At 36.1% G+C, this 20,199-nt stretch overlaps 1 protein-coding gene across 1 annotated transcript; it reads right to left on the bottom strand.

Annotated features, from left to right (window-relative positions):
• Window positions 1-3,883: 3,883 nt before the first annotated feature.
• LOC138404106 (multiple epidermal growth factor-like domains protein 10) lies at window positions 3,884-19,889 on the bottom strand. Its single transcript, XM_069507332.1, has 18 exons — window positions 19,867-19,889; window positions 17,561-17,622; window positions 17,384-17,410; window positions 16,580-16,606; window positions 16,444-16,470; window positions 15,821-15,847; window positions 10,262-10,288; window positions 10,113-10,139; window positions 9,085-9,111; window positions 8,976-9,002; window positions 8,469-8,495; window positions 7,700-7,726; window positions 7,588-7,614; window positions 6,396-6,422; window positions 5,951-5,977; window positions 5,376-5,402; window positions 4,915-4,941; window positions 3,884-4,000 (listed from the first exon to the last, which is right to left on the bottom strand). Exons 6-18 carry the CDS (start codon window positions 15,821-15,823, stop codon window positions 3,884-3,886), a joined length of 417 nt encoding a protein of 138 aa, XP_069363433.1. The 5' UTR covers window positions 15,824-15,847; window positions 16,444-16,470; window positions 16,580-16,606; window positions 17,384-17,410; window positions 17,561-17,622; window positions 19,867-19,889.
• Between the last annotated feature and the right edge of the window lie 310 nt (window positions 19,890-20,199).

The raw sequence follows: 20,199 nt of genomic DNA, 5'->3' as shown, positions 1-20,199 counted from the left end.
AAAGTGATCCTATAAGGGTTCCGTTTTTCCTTTTGAGGTACGGAACCCTAAAAAACTGCCATACCCTTTCCAGGGGCCCTACCGCGGTTGTTTGACAGCTACAATGTCACGATCGCAATCATCTCTGAGATTAGTTAATGCTCGCTCACTATTGGCCACAATGCATTGTTGCATCAAGAATCGCACAAATTCTGCCAATCAGAACAATTGAGATTGTAATAATGATCGATGCAGGTTTTAGCCAATCGCCCTACTGGTCAGCTCGCTTCCGTCTTAGACTGCATCTTCACTTACTACCAGGTGAGATTGCAGTCAAGGGCTAACTTGTATCTAAATAATAATAACAAATACCTACCAAAAGTTTTTTAAGAGACTTTCCACAAAGTATAAGACGTGTGATCAACCCACTATCGGGGCCATAAACTGTCATAACTCGAAGAAAAGTGGCGACGTCATAAATCATTAAATATGTTAACGCTCTGTTATGTGTTTTTGATATGTTACTATTGAATTTACTCACGACTTAAATATACTATGATTTTAAATTCGGTGTAATTCTGAAGTTGTTATTGTTATATACATTTTTTTTTAAATAAAGAATATTGCCATGTTAAATGTTACTAATATTCCCCTTTCCTCTCCAATTAAGCGTCAGGCTTGTGCTAGGATTTAGGTACGACAATAGTGCAACGGGCGGGGTTTGAACCGTCGACCTTTCGGTTTTCAGTCCACTCCTATACCGGTTGAGCTATTGAGGCTCAACATGTTTAGTACATGAACTAATGATCTGATTCTGAAATTCGGCTATAAATTACGCGAACGAAATCGAGGGAAAAAGCTAGTAGTTAAACAAAAAACAATAAAAGATCACTTGCTTTAACCGTGAACGAAAACTTCTGAAAATCCGCAATTGGTCAGCGCGGCGCGGCGTGGTGAACTATGGTTTATTTAATGGTTGTTAGAGGTCAGTAAAAATACAGGAACTGAACTTAAAACACTTATTTAATTAATTAAAACTGGAGATAATTCCGGGACACGTCACACCAAACCAACATTAATACGAAGAGAAGTGTCCTGTTATAGAAAAATAGCCAATAAAGTTCTTGCGCTATTGCTCGCACTATTATTGCAGGCGAATGTCTTGAACATATGGGCTATGGCCAAACCCTCTTTACGCTGGGAGGAGACCCTCGGGTTGATTACGTATCTCGCGATCATTGCTGTCAAACGTCCGGTTAGAGAGAGACAGCAATAGTCACAAGCAAAATAAGAAGAAGAAGAAGAGAGACAGCAAATGATCTGTCGCATTGCTACTGCTGTCGCGTTGCTGTCGCTACTGCAATGTTTTACGTAATCAGCCCGCCGTTCTCAGTAGTGAGCTGGCGATGGGTTGATGAAATAAAAAACAATATAAGGTACAACACAATCCATTGGTTTATTTAGTCAGAATCGATTAGCTCTGCCTCAAATGCTAAGTTCAGTAGTGGGAGAACTAGGGTTCTAGTCGCGTTTTGAACCTTGCCATTATTCTCGTATTTACAGTTGTGGCCAGTGCACTGTAAAAATAAAGCATTGAATTATTTTCAAACTATACCCTATCCGCGGAAATAAAGTTGGTATAGCGTTCTCTCTGTTACGTAATCAGTACCCTTATTATATCATTACCCTCATTATAAATGCGAAAGTGTGTTTGTTTGTTGGTTTGTTGGTTTGTCCTTCAATCACGTCGCAACGGTACAATGGATTGACATGATTTTTTGCATGGGTATAGATATAGACCTTTTTTTATTCAGATACAAGTATTAGCCCTTGACTGCAATCTCACCTGGTGGAAAGTGACGATGCAGTCTAAGATGGAAGCGGGCTAACCTGGAAGGGTTATGGCAGTTTTTAATAAACCCATGCCCCTTTGGTTTCTACACGGCATCGTACCGGAACGCTAAATCGCTTGGCGGCACGACTTTGCCAGTAGGGTGGTAACTAGCCACGGCCGAAGCCTCCCACCAGACCAGATCAGAAATTTAGAAATTATAAAATTCCAAATCCCTGCCAGGAATCGAACCTGGGACCTCCCACTAATAAGACAACAGCGCTTACCACTGCGCCAGGGAGGTCGTCTAACTCTACTCTTCTCTAGTTCTACTGATCTCCTCATTTCTGATTTGATCACGTAGAATAACTCCAAGCATTCTGCATCATACATCATCAACAACAAAACATACTCGTATCAAGTTAATTCTCGTAGTGAAAACTAAACATTTTCTTACACTTGCTTTACAATGAGCCCCCGAACACTGAAATACATTAATTATTATTATTTACTAGCTTATGCTCGCGACTTCGTCCGCGTGGACTACACATATTTCAAACCCCTATTTCACCTCTTTAGGGGTTGTATTTTCAAAAATCCTTTCTTAGCGGATGACGTAGGCATTTAAAAATATAAATATTGTTTTTCCGAACAAAAATAAGCCAAAAGTGTACCTTAGCCGCACAGTCTTCGCCATCACACTGAAAATATTTATAGGTAAAAATTAAACTAATTTTAGTCTTGGCTTTACACAAGTTTAAAATATCTATTTAAAAATATATGCTTCCAAACAAAGCCTCTAATATTTAAATTAATTTAGCCTTAGTTACAGTTAAAACATGTCTAATTACTGTACAAATGCCCGCGCGGAATGGTGCCAGGAATATTGGCTGCATTTCCGTACTGGACATCCAGGCTGATCCTTTATTTTAATATAGTATGGTCTATGAGATTTAAATATAAATATTGTTTTCCCGAACAAAAATAAGCCAAAATTGTACCTTAGCCGTGCAGTTTTCGCCGTCACACTGTAAAATATATTTATAGGTAAAAATTAAACTAATTTTAGTCTTGAATTTACACAAGTTTCAAAGCCTCTAATATTATGTAAATTACTAGCTTATGCCCGCGACTTCGTCCGCATGAACTACACAAATTTCAAACCTCTAAGAGTATATAGAGTATAAAGTAAACTTTACCCTCTTAGAGGTTGAATTTTAAAAAATCTTTTCTAAGCGAATGTGTTCCTCACAATAGCTATTTGCATGCCAAATTTCAGCCAGATATGTCCGGTAGTTTGAGCTCCAAATAGTTGATAGATTCAGTCAATCAGTCGCCTTTTCCTTTGATATATTTAGACTAGTTTATGCTCGTGATTTTATCCGCGTGGCCATAAATTTCAAACCCCCATTTAACCCACTTAGGGTTGGAATTTTGAAAAATCCTTTCTTAGTGGATACCTACTCTTTACAAAGAAAACACTCTCAAAATTTCATGTCTCTAGGACCAGCGGGTTAGGCTGTGCTTTGATATATAAGTTAGTCAGTCAGGACTTTGAATTTTATATATACCTACCTACAGACGAAAAGCGTGGATTTACGGAACAAAAATAAACCAAAATTGTACCTTAGCTATGCAAACTTCTCCATCACACTGCAAATATTGAATAGGGTACATATTTACCTTTTTTTAAAAAGTGTCTTAATTTGATCCTAAAGTGATACTTATTAATTACTCCCAAAAAAATCACAAAAATTTCATTTAATTTTTGTTGTTTAATTAATTTTTAGTTGTTTTTAATGAAATTTGTTGTTTAATTAATTACCTAATGGCTAAATACTATTAATTAATTAAATAAATAAAATGAATCATTACGTTAGTTTATTAATATTTAAATACTATTAATTAATTAAAAAAAATAATGATTCGCATGCGCAGCTATCCCCCTCCACGTTTATACAATGCAAATTGTTGCAACAAGAATCGCACAAATTCAGCCAATCACAACAATTGAGATTGTAATAATGATTGATGCGGGTTGTACGAAATCGACCAACTGGTGTAACTATTGAACTATTGGCACTCGTTTGGGAAGGCCTGCGTCCAATAGTGGATTTTCACAAGATTGAGACATAAAATTAAAAATAAACAATCGATGCTTACCGTTGCGGTGCAATTCTTCCCGGAACACTAAAACATACAAAAAAAGTTTAAAAAATACTGCAAACAAAGGTAGATTAGCTCTCACTAGCTTATGCTCGCGACTTCGTCCGCGTGGACTACAAAATTTCAAAACCCTATTTCACCCCCTTAGGAGTTGAATTTTCAAAAATCCTTTCTTAGCGGATGCCTACGTCATAATAGCTATCTGCATGCCAAATTTCAGCCCGATCCGTCCAGTAGTTTGAGCTGTGCGTTGATAGATCAGTCAGTCAGTCAGTCAGTCATTCAGTCAGTCAGTCAGTCAGTCAGTCACCTTTTTCTTTTATATATATAGATTAGAATACTAACCAATCAAACTCAATGAAATTTCGCTGATACATTCTAGGAACTAATATCTGTGTCTATAAGTGGCATAGGCTACTTTTTATACCAGAAAATCAAAGAGTTCCCACGGGATTTTCAAAACCTAATTCCACGCGGACGAAGTCGCGGGCTTCAGCTAGTCTCTATATATAAAAATGAATCGCTGAATGTGTTGCTGATCGCAAATCTCGAGAACAGCTAAACCGATTTCGCTAATTCTTTTTTTATAATATTCGTAAATAAGTACGAGGATGGTTCTTACGGAGAGAAACATTTAGAAAAATTGAATCGACTGTTAGGCGGTACGAAGTTAGTCTATATATTATATAAAAGGAAAAGGTGACTGACTGACTGAATGACTGACTGACTGACTGACTGATCTATCAACGCACAGCTCAAACTACTGGACGGATCGGGCTGAAATTTGGCATGCAGATAGCTATTATGACGTAGGCATCCGCTAAGAAAGGATTTTTGAAAATTCAACTCCTAAGGGGGTGAAATAGGGTTTTGAAATTTTGTAGTCCACGCGGACGAAGTCGCGAGCATAAGCTAGTTAGTTATAAATTAGTTCGTACCTTGACTTGACAGACATCGCCTATGCACTGAAAAAAGTATTTTTGTTAGTACGACTGTGTAAGTAATTGTTACCTTTCACAATCATAATTTGAGAGAAACACTAACGTGTGAACTAAATGAGCAGGGTAAATAAAACTAAGAAAGGTTTTTTCTAAATTCTACCCCTTAGTGGGTTAAATGGGGGTTTGAAATTTATGTAGTCTACGCGGACTACATAAATTTCGAACCCCCATTGGGGGTTTGCGAGTTCTAAAGCATAAGCTAGTTTGAAAATAAAACAAATGACTCAATTTTGTTGACACATTTTGTAAATTAATATATCTGTGAAATATTTCTGTAACAATGCGTAGTTTTTAAAATTACAAAGGCTCAATGATTTACAGACTAATCTTAGAGCACTTTGTTCTCTGGACAGTTAACGTTAACTGAAAAAGTGTTACCAGAGACTTTAGCTCTTTACCGTAGCTACTGTGTTATTTCCTTTTGTCTGAAATAGAGAAATAAAAATAATATTTATATCAAAATATTGCATAAAAAAACTTTTTGAAAACAAGTTTTTATTTCAGTCATGTATTCAAACGATTCTCCGGCTCCATCATGAGACGCTGGATATCATCTAGGCCTATAGTACATGTCAAGCCAAATCCAACGAGCCCAAACGTGATGGAGCTATGTTGAGAAGTTGAGGAGTTCTTATAACCATAACCCCGCTCTATCATGAGACCATCTCTGTGGTAGGTGCCAAATCCAAGGAGCCCAAACGTGATAGAGCTATGTTGAGAAGTTGAGGAGTTCCTATAGCTATTTTCCCGCTCTAATATGAGACTGTCTCTATGGTATGTAGGTATGGTAGATTTATTAATTATGTGTTCCAATCGTTTGGGAAACTTCACTGGTCTAAAATTCGTTTGCAAGATTTGACAACATATTACTAACAAGATAACAAGGCAAGTTAAATAAAAGCTTGTAATAAAAATACGTACATTAATGACTTTGGTTTAACATAATAACTAGGATTATAATTATGTCTCTTACATGTGAATTACACGTTCCACCGTTACACTATAAAAAACATAACTTTAGGTAAAAATAAATCTCTTACATTTGAATCACAAATTTCACCATTGCACTATAAAAAATATAGAAATTAAATTTATTTTGAGAATTGTGAATCTTCTTCTTTTTGGAAGTTGATTAAAAATGATTTCAGATAATTTTATTTCGCTCTGTAAACACCGGAACTCTATTCCATTTCCCATAGTTCAACGGGGCGACTATCCGGTATAACCAGAGAGAGATCAGACGCAGGATCAATGGCTTTGCCAACTTCGCCAATCATCATTGCCTAGGAATTTCTCGACAGAAATACCCATTTTTTTGGCTCGGCCTGGGGTTCGAACCTTACGATCCGCAGCTGATTAAGCTATCCACTAAGATCAACGATGGATAATGGTTAATTAATCACTGAAAGAATATTTACATGTGATATTGCGTCCACTCCTATAGCCTGTAAGAACAAAAAATCTGTACAGAGTGTTATTAGAACGTTAGCAAAAACGAAGAACAGTGCTAGTACTGATGAATGATGATTACTGATAAGCTACCACAAAAACGCGAAAAAATTAAAAAATCCTGTATTTTTGAAAGTTCGCAATGTACTGCAAATAAAACATCTGACTGACGTTAGAGGTCAACGAACGTTCCGGAGATAGGTGCTGCGGGGTCAATGCACAATAATTATAGGAATGTACAATGATGATCGGCGGGGTGATTAGTGATTACGAATCTCGCGACAGGCTTGCGACAGGCGTATCTCGCGAGCATTGCTGTCAAACGTCACAGGTAACAGCGGCTACAGAGAGATAGCCACAAATCAAAATAATAAGAAGAAGAGAGACAGCAATCGAGCTCTAGTTCACCCTATATCGGACAATCTATGAACTGTCGCATTGGTACTGCTGTCTCGTTGCTGTCGCTACTGCAACGTTTTACGTAATCAGCCCGCGGGTAAGCGGTTGGTAGTGGAAAAGGTAACAAACAGGCAGACAGGCATTTTTGCGTTCATAATTTTGTATTATTTCTTGACTCTCTTATTCTTACACAAGTATGTAGAAAATGGTATTAGGTATTGGTTACAATTATAATTTTTATGTACTCGTACTTAATCTATAATGTTTATAATATACTAGCTTATGCTCGCGACTTCGTCCGCGTGGACTACAAAATTTCAAAACCCTATTTCACCCCCTTAGGAGTTGAATTTTCAAAAATCCTTTCTTAGCGGATGCCTACGTCATAATAGCTATCTGCATGCCAAATTTCAGCCCGATCCGTCCAGTAGTTTGAGCTGTGCGTTGATAGATCAGTCAGTCAGTCAGTCAGTCATTCAGTCAGTCAGTCAGTCAGTCAGTCACCTTTTCCTTTTATATATATATAGATTAGTATTAAAAAAAATTAAAACTCTAATAACTAACACCACACTCTCAAAAATATTAAAATAAATAATGCATTTCAAGATAACTTTAGTATCAAAACGGTTTTGTTAAACTACACTGCACTCGGTACGTCCATTCACGTAAACAAACAAAAAACCTCGGGTAAATACCTAAACATGCCAAGCGTGAGAACCTGTTAACGGTCTTAATAAGAATTTGTGGTGTAATAATACTTACGTCAGAAGAGCATGTTCCGCCGATGCACTAAAATAATAGGAGACGTATTTACTTTTACTTTCCTTCAAACGGAAAATACGGAACCCAGCAATGGTACCTATAGTTTACTTACACTAGAATTGCAATGTTTTCCATTGCACTGGAAAAGAAAGAAGAAAGCTTAGATATAATATAACTCGTGTCAATAAACAGATTCTAAAATGGCGGCGTTCTTTCTCTCACTTACACACTATTCTTGAGTATATTGTGTGAATGAGATGGAATGATTAGTGTCGCTTCGTTTTGATTAGTTTACAGTTATTAACGAGTATTTTACGGCGGTTACGATACTCATCCGATCTGAGTCCGTGAAAATACGTTCTTTTTTGTTTCATATGGAAGCTTTATGACATAATATGTCGTAGATAATCGCTAGTATTCTCACGCATGGCGGATAGAACTCGGATGACGGAAGTACAATGCTTAATCGCCGTAACAGAGGCTTAACGTATGTACCTACAAGATGTACATTGTACATGCTTCGAATATCAATAAAGTAAACTAATAATATTAATCATTATTATTTTGTAGCTTTAATTAGTGATTGTATGTTATTCAATGATAATCTAAATATATAAAAGGAAAAGGTGACTGACTGAGTGACTGACTGACTGACTGACTGATCTATCAACTCACAGCTCAAACTACTGGACGGATCGGGCTGAACTTCGGCATGCAGATAGCTATTATGATGTAGGCATCAGCTAAGAAAGGATTTTTAAAAATTCCACCCCTAAGAGGATGAAATAGGGGTTTGAAATTTGTGTAGTCCACGCGGACGAAGTCGCGAGCATAAGCTATTTATCAATATTTTAGTAAAAATCAGTATTTAAAAAACATACCGCTGCCCCACAAATTCCACCAGAACACTGAAAATAATATTTTTACAAAGCTTATTTATTAAAAGTATAGTTGATGAAAAAGTATAGAATTAGTGTAATTTTATAAAAATAAAAGTAAAACAGGAACTTTCTAAAAGGAGTAGAAATAAAAAAAAACTGTTACAAATTATTACGAAATTCAAATAAATCTATCACTGGACCGGACTTCCAAGAAGGACCAGCCAGAAACTTATGGCTGCTTTTAAAATCAAAATAAACTAAATACAAATATTAAATACCCATCCCCTTTTAAAAAGCTGTTTTTTTTACTTAATTAAATAAAGCTTTAGAAGTAGTTTAGACATGAAATTCTGAAAATATAGGAAACGTATTTTTTTAACGTTGATAGTTTTAAAACTGCAGTATTTCTTATTTTTTACACTGGTATTTTTCCGTCCGTGAAAATATGGTGAAATAAGTGCACCTAATATTTATTTATTTCATTTTAATAGATTTTTTCATACTAACATCAGATTGACAATCTTCACCAAAGCACTGAAGAGTAAAAAAAATAGAGGATAAAAAGTGGATTAAAAATGTTTATTGTGTTAATTTTTAGTTTTTGCAAAGAAATTACCTTTGATTGACATAATGCTGCCGTACACTACAAATACATAAAACAAATAAATCACTTTTTTTTAAATTATAAAATTTATAACAGAGTTTGTTCATAGATTGAATACTACTAATAAATACGAAACTGTGACAGTCTGTTCTTTTCGGTTCATGTCGGTTTTTTAAAAACCCCGTGGGAACTCTTTGATATAAAAATATCTTTGGGATAAACATAGTTTAGATTTAGAAGCTGTGATAGCCTAGTGGTTAGGACGTCCACCTTCTAATCGGAAGTCGGGGGTTCGATCCCGGGCACGCACCTCTAACTTTTCGGAGTTATGTGAATTTTAATTAATTAAATATCACTTGCTTTAACGGTGAAGGAAAACATCGTGATGAAACCTGCATGCCTGAGAGTTCGCCATAATGTTCTCAAAGGTGTGTGAAGTCTACCAATCCGCACATGACAAGCGTGGTAGACTATGGCCAAAACCCTTCTCACTCTGAGAGGAGACCCGTGCCCTGTAGTGAGCCGGTGATCATGATGATGAAACGTAGTTTATATCCGTCTCAGGGATGCACCAAAAATCGTCAAAGCGGATGGGCCGTGAAAAGGTAACAGAGAGACAGACACTTTCGCATTTAAGTATAATATTAGTATTGACTACAGTACTTATTTACGTATAACAAGTAATAGTTTTCTCCATAGATTAATTTAATTATTTATTTTTAAAGTATAAACTATTAATAAACTTAAATCTAAAAAAAAACAACATTAAATTAAAACTAAAATAAATTAAATTAAATCTAAAACCTCATCGAGACCACCGCAGCGAGGCATTGTACCCAAGATGCTGGCAGCATTACCCCTTTGGATGGCCAAACTAATTCTTTGACCAAGGTAGCTGCCTGCTCTCGGGTCCCCGGTTGACTCGATAACTCTTTTCGCAATTTCTTCAAAAAGAGCTCGAGCTCCCGGGCCCCACGGCCCCAAGGTCTCCACACCAAAAGGCACGAATACGAAGCTCCCATCGAGGTTTTCATATTTACCTGAGACCCACATTTCTTCTCATGGCACTGAAATAAATAACATATTGGTAGTAGAGACATACTTTAGTTGTAGTTTAGAATTTAGATCAGTATAAAATAATGTTTATAATTTTTAGGGCTCCTTAGCTTAGTAGTGATTTTATATTTACCAATGAATTACAATTCGCTCCGTCGCACTAAACAAAGAAAAAACATTATTTAAAAAAAAAATTCTCAATATGAAACTGAATTAAGACACATTTTTAAATTTTAAGTGTAGAGATCGAATTCAATATGAATTAATTTATTTGCATTTACTCGTAACATAACTTTGGAATTGAGTTCTTTTTCTTTGCATCGTCTTCCTCATTGCTGAGTGTCCATCAATCACTTAATGGTAGGGGTCCTCTTCGGATTATAATGCAATGGGCTTCTAAATCCTTCCGCATATGAATATGAGTGCAAATCCGATTCTTAGGTTTACCCGATTATTACATATTATTACATATAGGGAGCACGGAGGTAACGAAAAGGTAAAATTTCAATTCAATTCGATTCAAAAATATTTGTAAAAGTTTAATCGTTTTTTTTCAGTTGGACCTCCATAGTCGTTCTCCCATCTAGTTACCAACTTGGGTCAAAGTTGCTTAACTGGTAATTGGTTAAAATTGGTAATTGTGGTGGTAAAAATTGGTAATTGCATCCCCCTCCACATTGATTAAACAATTCAATTGATAGGCACCTTCTAGGCAAACGGTCCCATCTTAGGCAACATCATCACTTCCCATCAGGTGTGATCGTGGTCAAGCGTGCGCCTATAACGAATAAAAAAAAATATGTAGAATGTATATATGATAAAATGTATCAAATGTGTATATACTTTGAATATAATGTATAGAATAGATACAATGGCAGGAGTTTTCTATATTGTATTTGCTGTTTGTTTTGCAAGCCAGGGATCGAGCGCTGGTATTCAATAATGGATTGAAACGATTTTCTAGCGTAGCGAAGCGACGTGTTAGGTACGAAATGTATAGAGCTAGACTTATTGGTTTTTGCCTAAGGGAATGTCTGTGGGCTATGTCTGGTTTTTTTTCTCCAATAATTAAAAAAACGTCAAAGACCACCAACAATCAAAATAGTTTTCAAAACTTAAAATAAACTAAAAAGCTGTTTAAATAAAATAAATATAATTTTGAATTAAATTTTGGGTCGTACCGTGTCATTATTTTCGCAAACGTACTTTGCGGACCTATCGAAGACTGGACCTACGTAAAAGCTACGCGTTAGCTACGAAGCTACGAACTGCTGCAGTAAAATGTAGTACAACACAACTTTATTCGGAAAACAAATTCTATTTAGAAGAGCCGGCAAAACTTACTCTTTTTACCCGACTAAGGCAAAGCCAAAAGGAAGTGTTATGATTTTAGCAGTCTATGTATGTAGGTTTGTATTTATGTGTTCCCCCGTAGCGCCTAAACTACTGAACCGATTTTGATGAATAAGGTGTCAATCGATTTGTTATTATAGCTCGGGTGACATATAGGCTACATATTAAATGTACAAAATTAATATATGTTGCATACAAAAAATTGGGGTCTCAAATATTTTTTTTGCTATCGTATCGAGTGGAAAAAAAATTGAGATAGTATTTGATGTAGTATATATATGTATGATATATTTTATGTATATACTACAACATTAAAAAATATACCCAGGGACAGAAAAGCAATTTAATTTAATTTAAAATAACTTTATTGTTAATAGATTTACAGAGAGTAAGAATACAGGATACACTTAAAAAACAAAGGGCGACCTTATCACTAAAGTGATCTCTTCCAGGCAACCCATACTTAAGAACTTATAGAACTGTAAGACGGGGAGTCGCAATGTAGCTATAAATATAATATATATATAAATATATATAGGTATATATAAACACATACACTCTAATAGGTACATACTATAAAATATAATATAATATATACAATATACATGGATATAAATACTATATAAAATCAATATAGTATAATTAAATAAATAATACATACTACATAGCTAACTGTACATAATATAGTTATGGCAGAAAATCTACAGTGACAGATAGTGTTTCTTGACACGGTTTTTAAAAATTGCCAGCGATTTGGAGCGTCTTATTTCGACCGGAAGTGCATTCCACAGCGAAGCTGCTTTTACAGTAAATGATTCCGCGTAGCCATGCGTATTATGTTTGGTCGTTATAAGCTTGAAATCGTAACAGGAACGCAGGCCGCGATCACGTTCGAAGGAGCTAAAAAATTTAAACTGATCTTTAAGGTAGGGTGGTGACCAGGGATGGAAAAGTGTGGCAAATAGGATAGAAAGAACATGCAGATTACGTCGATGCCTAATAGGGAGCCAGTTCAGTTTTTTACGATATTCAGATACATGGTCGTATTTCCTTAGACCAAAAATGAACCGAATGCACAAGTTTTGCAGTCGCTCCAGTTTATTTAGTAGGTCTTCATTTAAATCTAGGTAGCAGGCATCGGCGTAATCCAAGATTGGAAGAAGGAGGGTATTGGCAAGCAAGATCTTGGTCTTAACGGGTAGTAAGTTTTTCCACCTTTTTAGGGATCCATAAGCACCAAAGACTTTTTTGCTAACAGCTGAAACTTGCGGTTTCCATGATAGATTGCTATCCATGATAATCCCAAGATTTTTTACAGTATGACTGTACGGTAGCGCAGAACCATCAAAGATCACTGGTGGTAATGAAGGGTAGTCAAGTTTGGAAATTTGCCTGGAGTTACCTATGACAATGATCTGGGATTTACTAGCATTTACCAACAATCCATGATCTTTACTCCAACCGCAGACCACATTCAGTTCAGAGTTTAAGCGCTCAACGGCCTCAGCGATTTGTTCCACAGAAGTGGACACGTATAGTTGGAAATCATCAGCATAGAGATGATATGGTAAAGAAAGAAGATTGGTGACGGTATTGATAAAAATGGAAAAAAGTAAAGGAGATAGGACACCACCCTGTGGAACACCAGCACTGAGACGACAGTAAGACGATAGTTTATCTTTAGCACGGATGCACTGCGAACGATCATATAGATAGGACTGAAACCAACTAACAGCAGCTGAAGAAATATTAATGGATTTGAGGGTAGCCAAGAGTATTTCGAAATCAACTGTGTTAAATGCGTTTGAAAAGTCAAGCAGTGCCAAAATCGTCACCTGTTTATTATCGATACCAAAGCGAATGTCATCACAAACTTTCGTTAGTGCCGTGACAGTGCTGTGCCCTCTACGAAAACCAGATTGATGAGGACTGAGTATATTGTTTTTAGTTAGGAACAATGAGAGTTGGGAGTGGACAATGCGCTCAAGGACTTTGGATAAGAAAGGGAGAATGGAAATAGGGCGATAGTGAGAGAATAAAGTTGGATTGTTGATTTTGGGGATAGGGATAACTTGAGCAACACGCCAGGCACTGGGAAAGATATTAGAAGAAAGGGAGTGATTGAACAGATGGGATAGAATATGTAGGATGCAGTCCAAGCTTAAAATAATCATCTTACGGCTAACTCCGTCACAGCCTATGGCGTCTGATTTTACTGCAAAAATGTGCTTTTTAATTTCATCAGGGCTGATTGGGCTAAAACTAAACATAGTAAAATTTGGTCTTGGCTGCGAGTTAATGGAGGATATTGTTTTAGATTTGTTATGTATATTCGTAGGGACATGCGAAAAGTGGAAGTTTAGCGCATTGAAGTCAATATTCTGGGCAACACCCTTATGCTGTTGTCCAACACCCAACGATTCCAAGAATCTCCACACCTTTAAGGTACTTTGCCCATTCACTGAACTGTGAATATAGTTGCGCTGAGCGTCTCTGCACATCTTATTACAGCGGTTCCGCAGTCGCTTATACTTGAGTAGGTTTGTTTCTGACGGTTTGAGCTTGTATTTTGATTTAGCAGAATTACGTTTCGTCATGACAAGCTTAATATCATCAGTGAGCCAAGGTGCGGGCAGATGTTTCAACTTAATTGGCCGTAAAGGAGCATGTATGTCAAAAAGTTCAATAAGAAGGGAATTGAAGATAGAAAGTTTATCATCCATCGTGGACGCCTCGAAAATTATGTCCCAAGCTATGCCATTCAAGTCGCGCAAGAATTTTTCGTTATTAAATTTTTTAAAAGAACGCCGCATAACTGTAGTCGGTTTAAGCTTAGGTGGCTTTACCTTATACGATACATATACTAGATCGTGATAGGAAAACGCGTCAGCAGTTAGCTGACCATGCACACTAACATGCACTGGGTCAGAGACAATCATGAGGTCGAGCTGTGAGGGTGCACAATTTGGGAAATAGTGAGTTGGGTTTGTTTGAAGTATCGATAAATTTGAACTATTAACTATATTTTTTAATCTAAGCGCTCGTGAATCGTTCTTTATTAGACATGTGTTAAAATCACCCATGATGATGGAGTGATCTGCATTGGGTAGAAAGTTCTCTAATAATGTCTCAAATTCTTGAAAGTAGTCTATACGAAGCGAAGGGCTGTAGAACACACCTAGAAGCACTTTGCGGTTACCAAACAGCAACTCTAAAAGGATATGTTCCAAAGATTCGGAATAATCAGACGGAGATTTACTTAACATGGAAAAAGGAATATGGCTGCGGAGGTAGATTGCCACCCCACCGCCACCCTTACCCACCCTGTCATTGCGAATTAAATGGAAGCCCGGTAAGGAGTAAGATATGGAGGGTAGGCAAGGCTTCAAGAACGTCTCTGACACCAGAATGGCATGGATATTAGTGACATCAAATGAGGCTAAAAAGTCCGGAAAATGTGCAGGTACGCTTTGCGCATTCAGGTGGACTACGTTAAAATTTTTCGGATAATCCGCGAATATGGTCTCAAGGTGTGAGTTTAAGGGTATCGAAGTGCTGTGGAAACTTTCGTCGGAAGAACAAGCAGGAGAAAAAAAGACATCATCATCAGAGCTATCGCTATGAACACTATCTGAAATGCTATCTGTAAATATATTGTTATTATTCATACTATGTATAAAATATAATACTATATATTATATAAATATATATAATAATAATAATAAATAATAAATAAATAAAAACTAAGTTTGTTATCCTAATTTAACAATAAGTAATAAGCGCCAAAATACACATAATCACCAGCCAACAGTATATATAAGTTAATAAGTTTACTAACAAAAATGCATTTAAAGTTACCAGGAAGTGATATAAAACAACGTAAAAAAGGCTATTTGCAACAGTTTGTATAGTATATTTAGAGTAGTCTTGTAATAATCCCCTCCACAGGTTGGCAATCGGAAGTCCAGCGTACATGATTTATAAGTAGAGGTCAGTGTGAATTTGTGTGGTATAATGGAATAGGAATTATTAATTATCTGTGGTACCAGCTGTCAGTGACAATTTTAGTATAATATTTCAGTGACGATCGTAATCGGGTTTTAGTTTTCAACTTTATTAAAAAGTAAAATATAACAATATTTAGATATATAACACATATATAATATACATACTGCTTGGTATGTCACTCTCCAGGTCTTTAACTATACCCATGCAAAAACACTCGTCGATCCGTTGCTCCGTTGCGACGTGATTGAAGTACAAACCAACAAACGAACAAACAAACGCATTCGCATTTATAATATGGGTAGGGATTACTTACGATAGTTTAAATTCTCACCATTGCTTTCGATAGGTCTCCTCTTGTCTGAAAAATAATTAGTGAAGTAGTGAAGTGGTAGTGTAAAAAAAACCGGCCAAGTGCGAATCAGACTCGCGCACTGAGGGTTCCGTAGTACAATCGTATTTTATCGACATTTTGCACGATAAATCAAAAACTACTTACTAGATCTCGTTCAAACCAATTTCGGTGGAAGTTTGCATGGTAATGTACCTACATCATATATTTTTTTTTAGTTTTATCATTCTCTTATTTTAGAAGTTACAGGGGGACACACACACACATTTTACCACTTTGGAAGTCTCTCTCGCGCAATCTATTCAGATTAGAAATTGGATGAACATGGATAGAGTATATAGGGTGTAACCAGAACGCTGGCAAAAATGAAGACAGGTGATAGTAATGATGATTACTGATATGATACCACAAAAAAAACGCGAAAAAATATTTAAAATCCTATAATTTTGTAAAAGTTTACGATATATTGCAAATAAAACATCTTACTGACGCTAGAGGTCAACGAACGTTGCGTAAGTAGAGCACTGGGAGTCGGCTAAGTTTTTGCTAGCGTTCTGGTTACACCCTGTATGGTAATAGTACAAAAGTATAATAACATTAAGTACCTGTGCATTACAAAAAGCGCTGGAGCACTAAAAAAAAAGAAAAAAATCATAATTTTTTTTCATTGTAACTCATCTCAAACATGAAAAACACACTATCCAACCTGTTTAGTAATTGATGATTTCGAAAATTACTCACAGTTGCTTGGCCTTCGTGTCCTAAGCACTAAAAATCATCAACATTAATAAAATTATTAAAAAAATAAATTGGTAAATTTTTAGCTGAACTAAAAAGTTAAAATAATTATATGTACTCTAGCTAGAGGTATTATTAGTTATATACATATAATTTATTTGTAACCACTTCATAACGAACTAACTAACTCATTGTAATTTAATAAAATTTTATTACTAACATAACTAACTCTCGCACTAAATTCAATAGGTAAGTATAATGTAAATAAGTACTGACTAGGAATAAGTAACTAAGTAAAAATGTAAAAGCTGTTTTTGTTCCATTAAAGAGATAGAAAAAGTAACCAATGACCACAATGGTCAATAAATACACCGCAATCGTTTAATCCGTAGGAGAACCAAAGTGACCGACATAGCTCAACGAATTAGCCAGCTGAAGTGGCAGTGGGCAGGCCACGTCTGCCGCAGAACCGATGGCCGCTGGAGCAGACGTGTCCTGGAGTGGAGACCGCGTATCAGCAAGCGCAGTATGGGACGACCTCCAACTCGCTGGACTGACGACCTTAAGAAGGTAGCGGAAAGTGGGTGGATGAGGAAGGCGGAGGATCGTGTGTGGTGGCGCACTCTCGGGAAAGCCTATGTCCAGCAGTGGACGCAAACAGGCTGATTGATTGATTGATTGAATCATTTAATAATTATTGTAAATTAAAACCATAGTTGAAATTACAAAACAGACTTCATGAGATTTCTTACAGTTATTTCCTAACTTAAATTACTATTTATTTTAATAAATAGGTAGTATACTTACTTCAGCCTTGCAGAACCAATAGCTGCACTGAAAATTCAGTTCTCATTGAAGACAGTAAAATATTTGATAATATAATTAACAGTTTTAAAAATGCTCATCATCATCATCATCAGCCCATCTAAAATAAATAATAAATAGTAAAATATATAAATAATAAGCAAATATTTCAGCACTTACCTCATCTACACATTTCTCAGGATGATTCCTGGAGTGGGTGAGCTTGGAAATATAGTTTTTCACTGCAAGGTACAAACGTAACACCATAATTACGTAAAGCCAAAATTAAACAGGTGTAACCCGAACGCTAGCAAAAATTTAGCGTTATTGTACGTAAACACAATCCAATATACCAATAACCATTTGCCTCATTTTGGGTTTTAGTATTTTTGAACCCGCAATGTATAGCGTGCAAAACTGGGGTCAACGCCCCACCTACGTCAGTCATATGTTTTATTTGCAATATATCATAAACTTTTACAAAATATAGAATATTTTTTATTTTATTTTCGCGTTTCTTTTGTGATATCATATCAGTAAGCATCAGTAATATCACCTGTCTTCGATTTTGCTAGCGTTCTGGTGACACCCTGTATATTATAGTGTAATTAGAACGCTATCAAAAACAAAACGCAGATGATAGTAGACTGATGATTACTCATAAGATACCAGAAAAAAATGCGAAAATAAAAATAAAAAATCCTTTACTTTTTAAAGTTTTCATTGTATTGCAAATAAAACATCTAACTGCAGTTAGAGGTCAAGAAATGTTGCGTAAATAGGTACCATAGGTCAATACCCCGTCATAGGTGGGGCGTTGACCACAAGTTTTGAAAGCTATACATTGCGGGTTTACCAAACACTAAATCACTAAAATTAAAAGTACATAATATAATAATATATTAAGGCAAATAATTATTGGTACCTCTTGGATTGTGTTTAGGAAGTATAATAATAGCGCTAAGTTTTCGCTATCGTTTCTAATACAGTATTTGACTACTAGTCAAATCAGTAACTTTTTATCAAACGTCAAAACGCGCGCTTAGTATGCGAGATTCTATAAAATACTGGAATGTGAAGTCACATCATAATGACGTACTTTTTTAGTTTAATCGATAATTTAAAATGGCTATTAACTTAAAACTAAAAAAGGACGTGGGTTTTACGTATTTTGGAAGATCCTCTATTTAATAATCACTGAGAAATAATTTATTTTTGATGTAGTCAAATACCCAATTACACTCTGTTACATAATAAAGGGAAGGATGAAACCCATATTTTTCTTGCAGGATTTAATAAATAAAATATTCATTTCCATAACAGAGACTTCTTTTTTTTTACAAAAGAATATTAGCCATTTTAATTATGATCAATATTCCCCTTTTCCCCTCCAACTAAGCTTAAAGCTTGTGCTAGGAGTAGGTACGACAATAGTGCAACGGGCGGGGTTTGAACCGTCGCGTCGCGTCGACCTTTCGGTTTTCAGTCCACTCCTCTACCCGTTGAGCTATTGAGGCTATTAAGGTAGTATAATAATCGCTAGGTTTTCGCTATCATTCCAATTACACTCTCTATAAAGGTTAGATGGAAAACCCATATTTTTATTCCAGGATTTCAAAAATAAAATATTCATTTCCATAACAGAGACCTCTTTGGACAGGTCATGTCCGGAAAATTTCCGACACAAAATCTACCGAGAATCCGGCTATAAATTTGATTTACATACGCAATCGCCGGTCACATAAAGGCCCTTTCACACGAACCGGCCTCATTTGTTCGCCGATTCAAACATCAAAGCCATATCTCACTTCCCAGGCGACCCAACTCTGTCAGTTGCAAAAGTGTGACATGAATGTTCAATTCTGTATAAGTCCCGCAAATTGATATTGCGCCTGGAGCCATGTCTCATTAACATCGAAATGACGTCAATTGACGTGGATATATTTAAGTAAAAATATACCATCAGCTCGAAACTTGCTGACGTCACTAAAATGGCGGCCACGCGCATCAGAAAATTTGCGGGACTTATACTCGTAACTTTTTGTGGTTTTACCCTCGCTTATATTTCAGCATCTGAATACATCGCCGGCTCACTACTGAGCACGGGTCTCGTCTAAGAATGAGAAGGAATTAGGACATCAGGCTGGCCAAGTCCGGATCAGCAGCCTTCACACACCTTTAAGTACGTCTTGGAGAACTCTCAGTTAAACAGGTTTTCTCACGATGTTTTCACCGAATTGCTTAAAATGCACAAAATTCTGAAAACTTATAGGTCCCGGGATCGAACTCCAGATCTTAGAATTAGCAGGCCGACGTCTTAATCACTAGGCTATCGGCGTTAGCCTATACTTAATAATACGAACAAAAAAGTTTTATAAAACAGTGCTTCTTGAATTCTTTGATTTGATCATCTCTCATCGCCCTGTGACTCTGAACTTTTTCATGAGATATAGTTAGCAAACATATAAATGAAGCCGGTAACTTACCGTCTTTTCTCCTTTTATTTTTGGAAAGCTGAAAAAATACTGGTTACAGTCACAGAATACATAATAGATTACATGAAGCTATCGTAAGCAATACCTACTCATAATATTTATAAAAACCGGTAGTGTATCAGTAATTATTACTGTTAACTATAATAAAATCTAATACGAATAGAGCAATTTCAATTTTAGGGTAATTTCGGGCATAAATAGCTACCTGTAATTACATGCAGTTGATTGTTGGGCATAATATTATTACGAGTATCCGTACAGTAAAATAACGATAGAAACACATTGAGATCACAAAACGCTGGCTATGTCTGAATAGCCAGGACT

Source organism: Maniola hyperantus, chromosome 25 (genome assembly GCF_902806685.2).
Source record: "Maniola hyperantus chromosome 25, iAphHyp1.2, whole genome shotgun sequence".
NCBI classification, from domain to species: domain Eukaryota; kingdom Metazoa; phylum Arthropoda; class Insecta; order Lepidoptera; family Nymphalidae; genus Maniola; species Maniola hyperantus.
The sequence above is the reverse complement of the archived record's forward strand: the minus strand, read 5'-3'. Positions and strand labels throughout refer to the sequence as shown.

Coding starts and splice junctions, on each gene's coding strand:
- LOC138404106 (XM_069507332.1), bottom strand. Junction 6,423..7,587: donor GCGGAACATGCTCTTCTGAC/GTAAGTATTATT, acceptor TTGTTCTTACAG/GCTATAGGAGTGGACGCAAT. Junction 5,978..6,395: donor GAGTGGACGCAATATCACAT/GTAAATATTCTT, acceptor TGTTTTTTATAG/TGTAACGGTGGAACGTGTAA.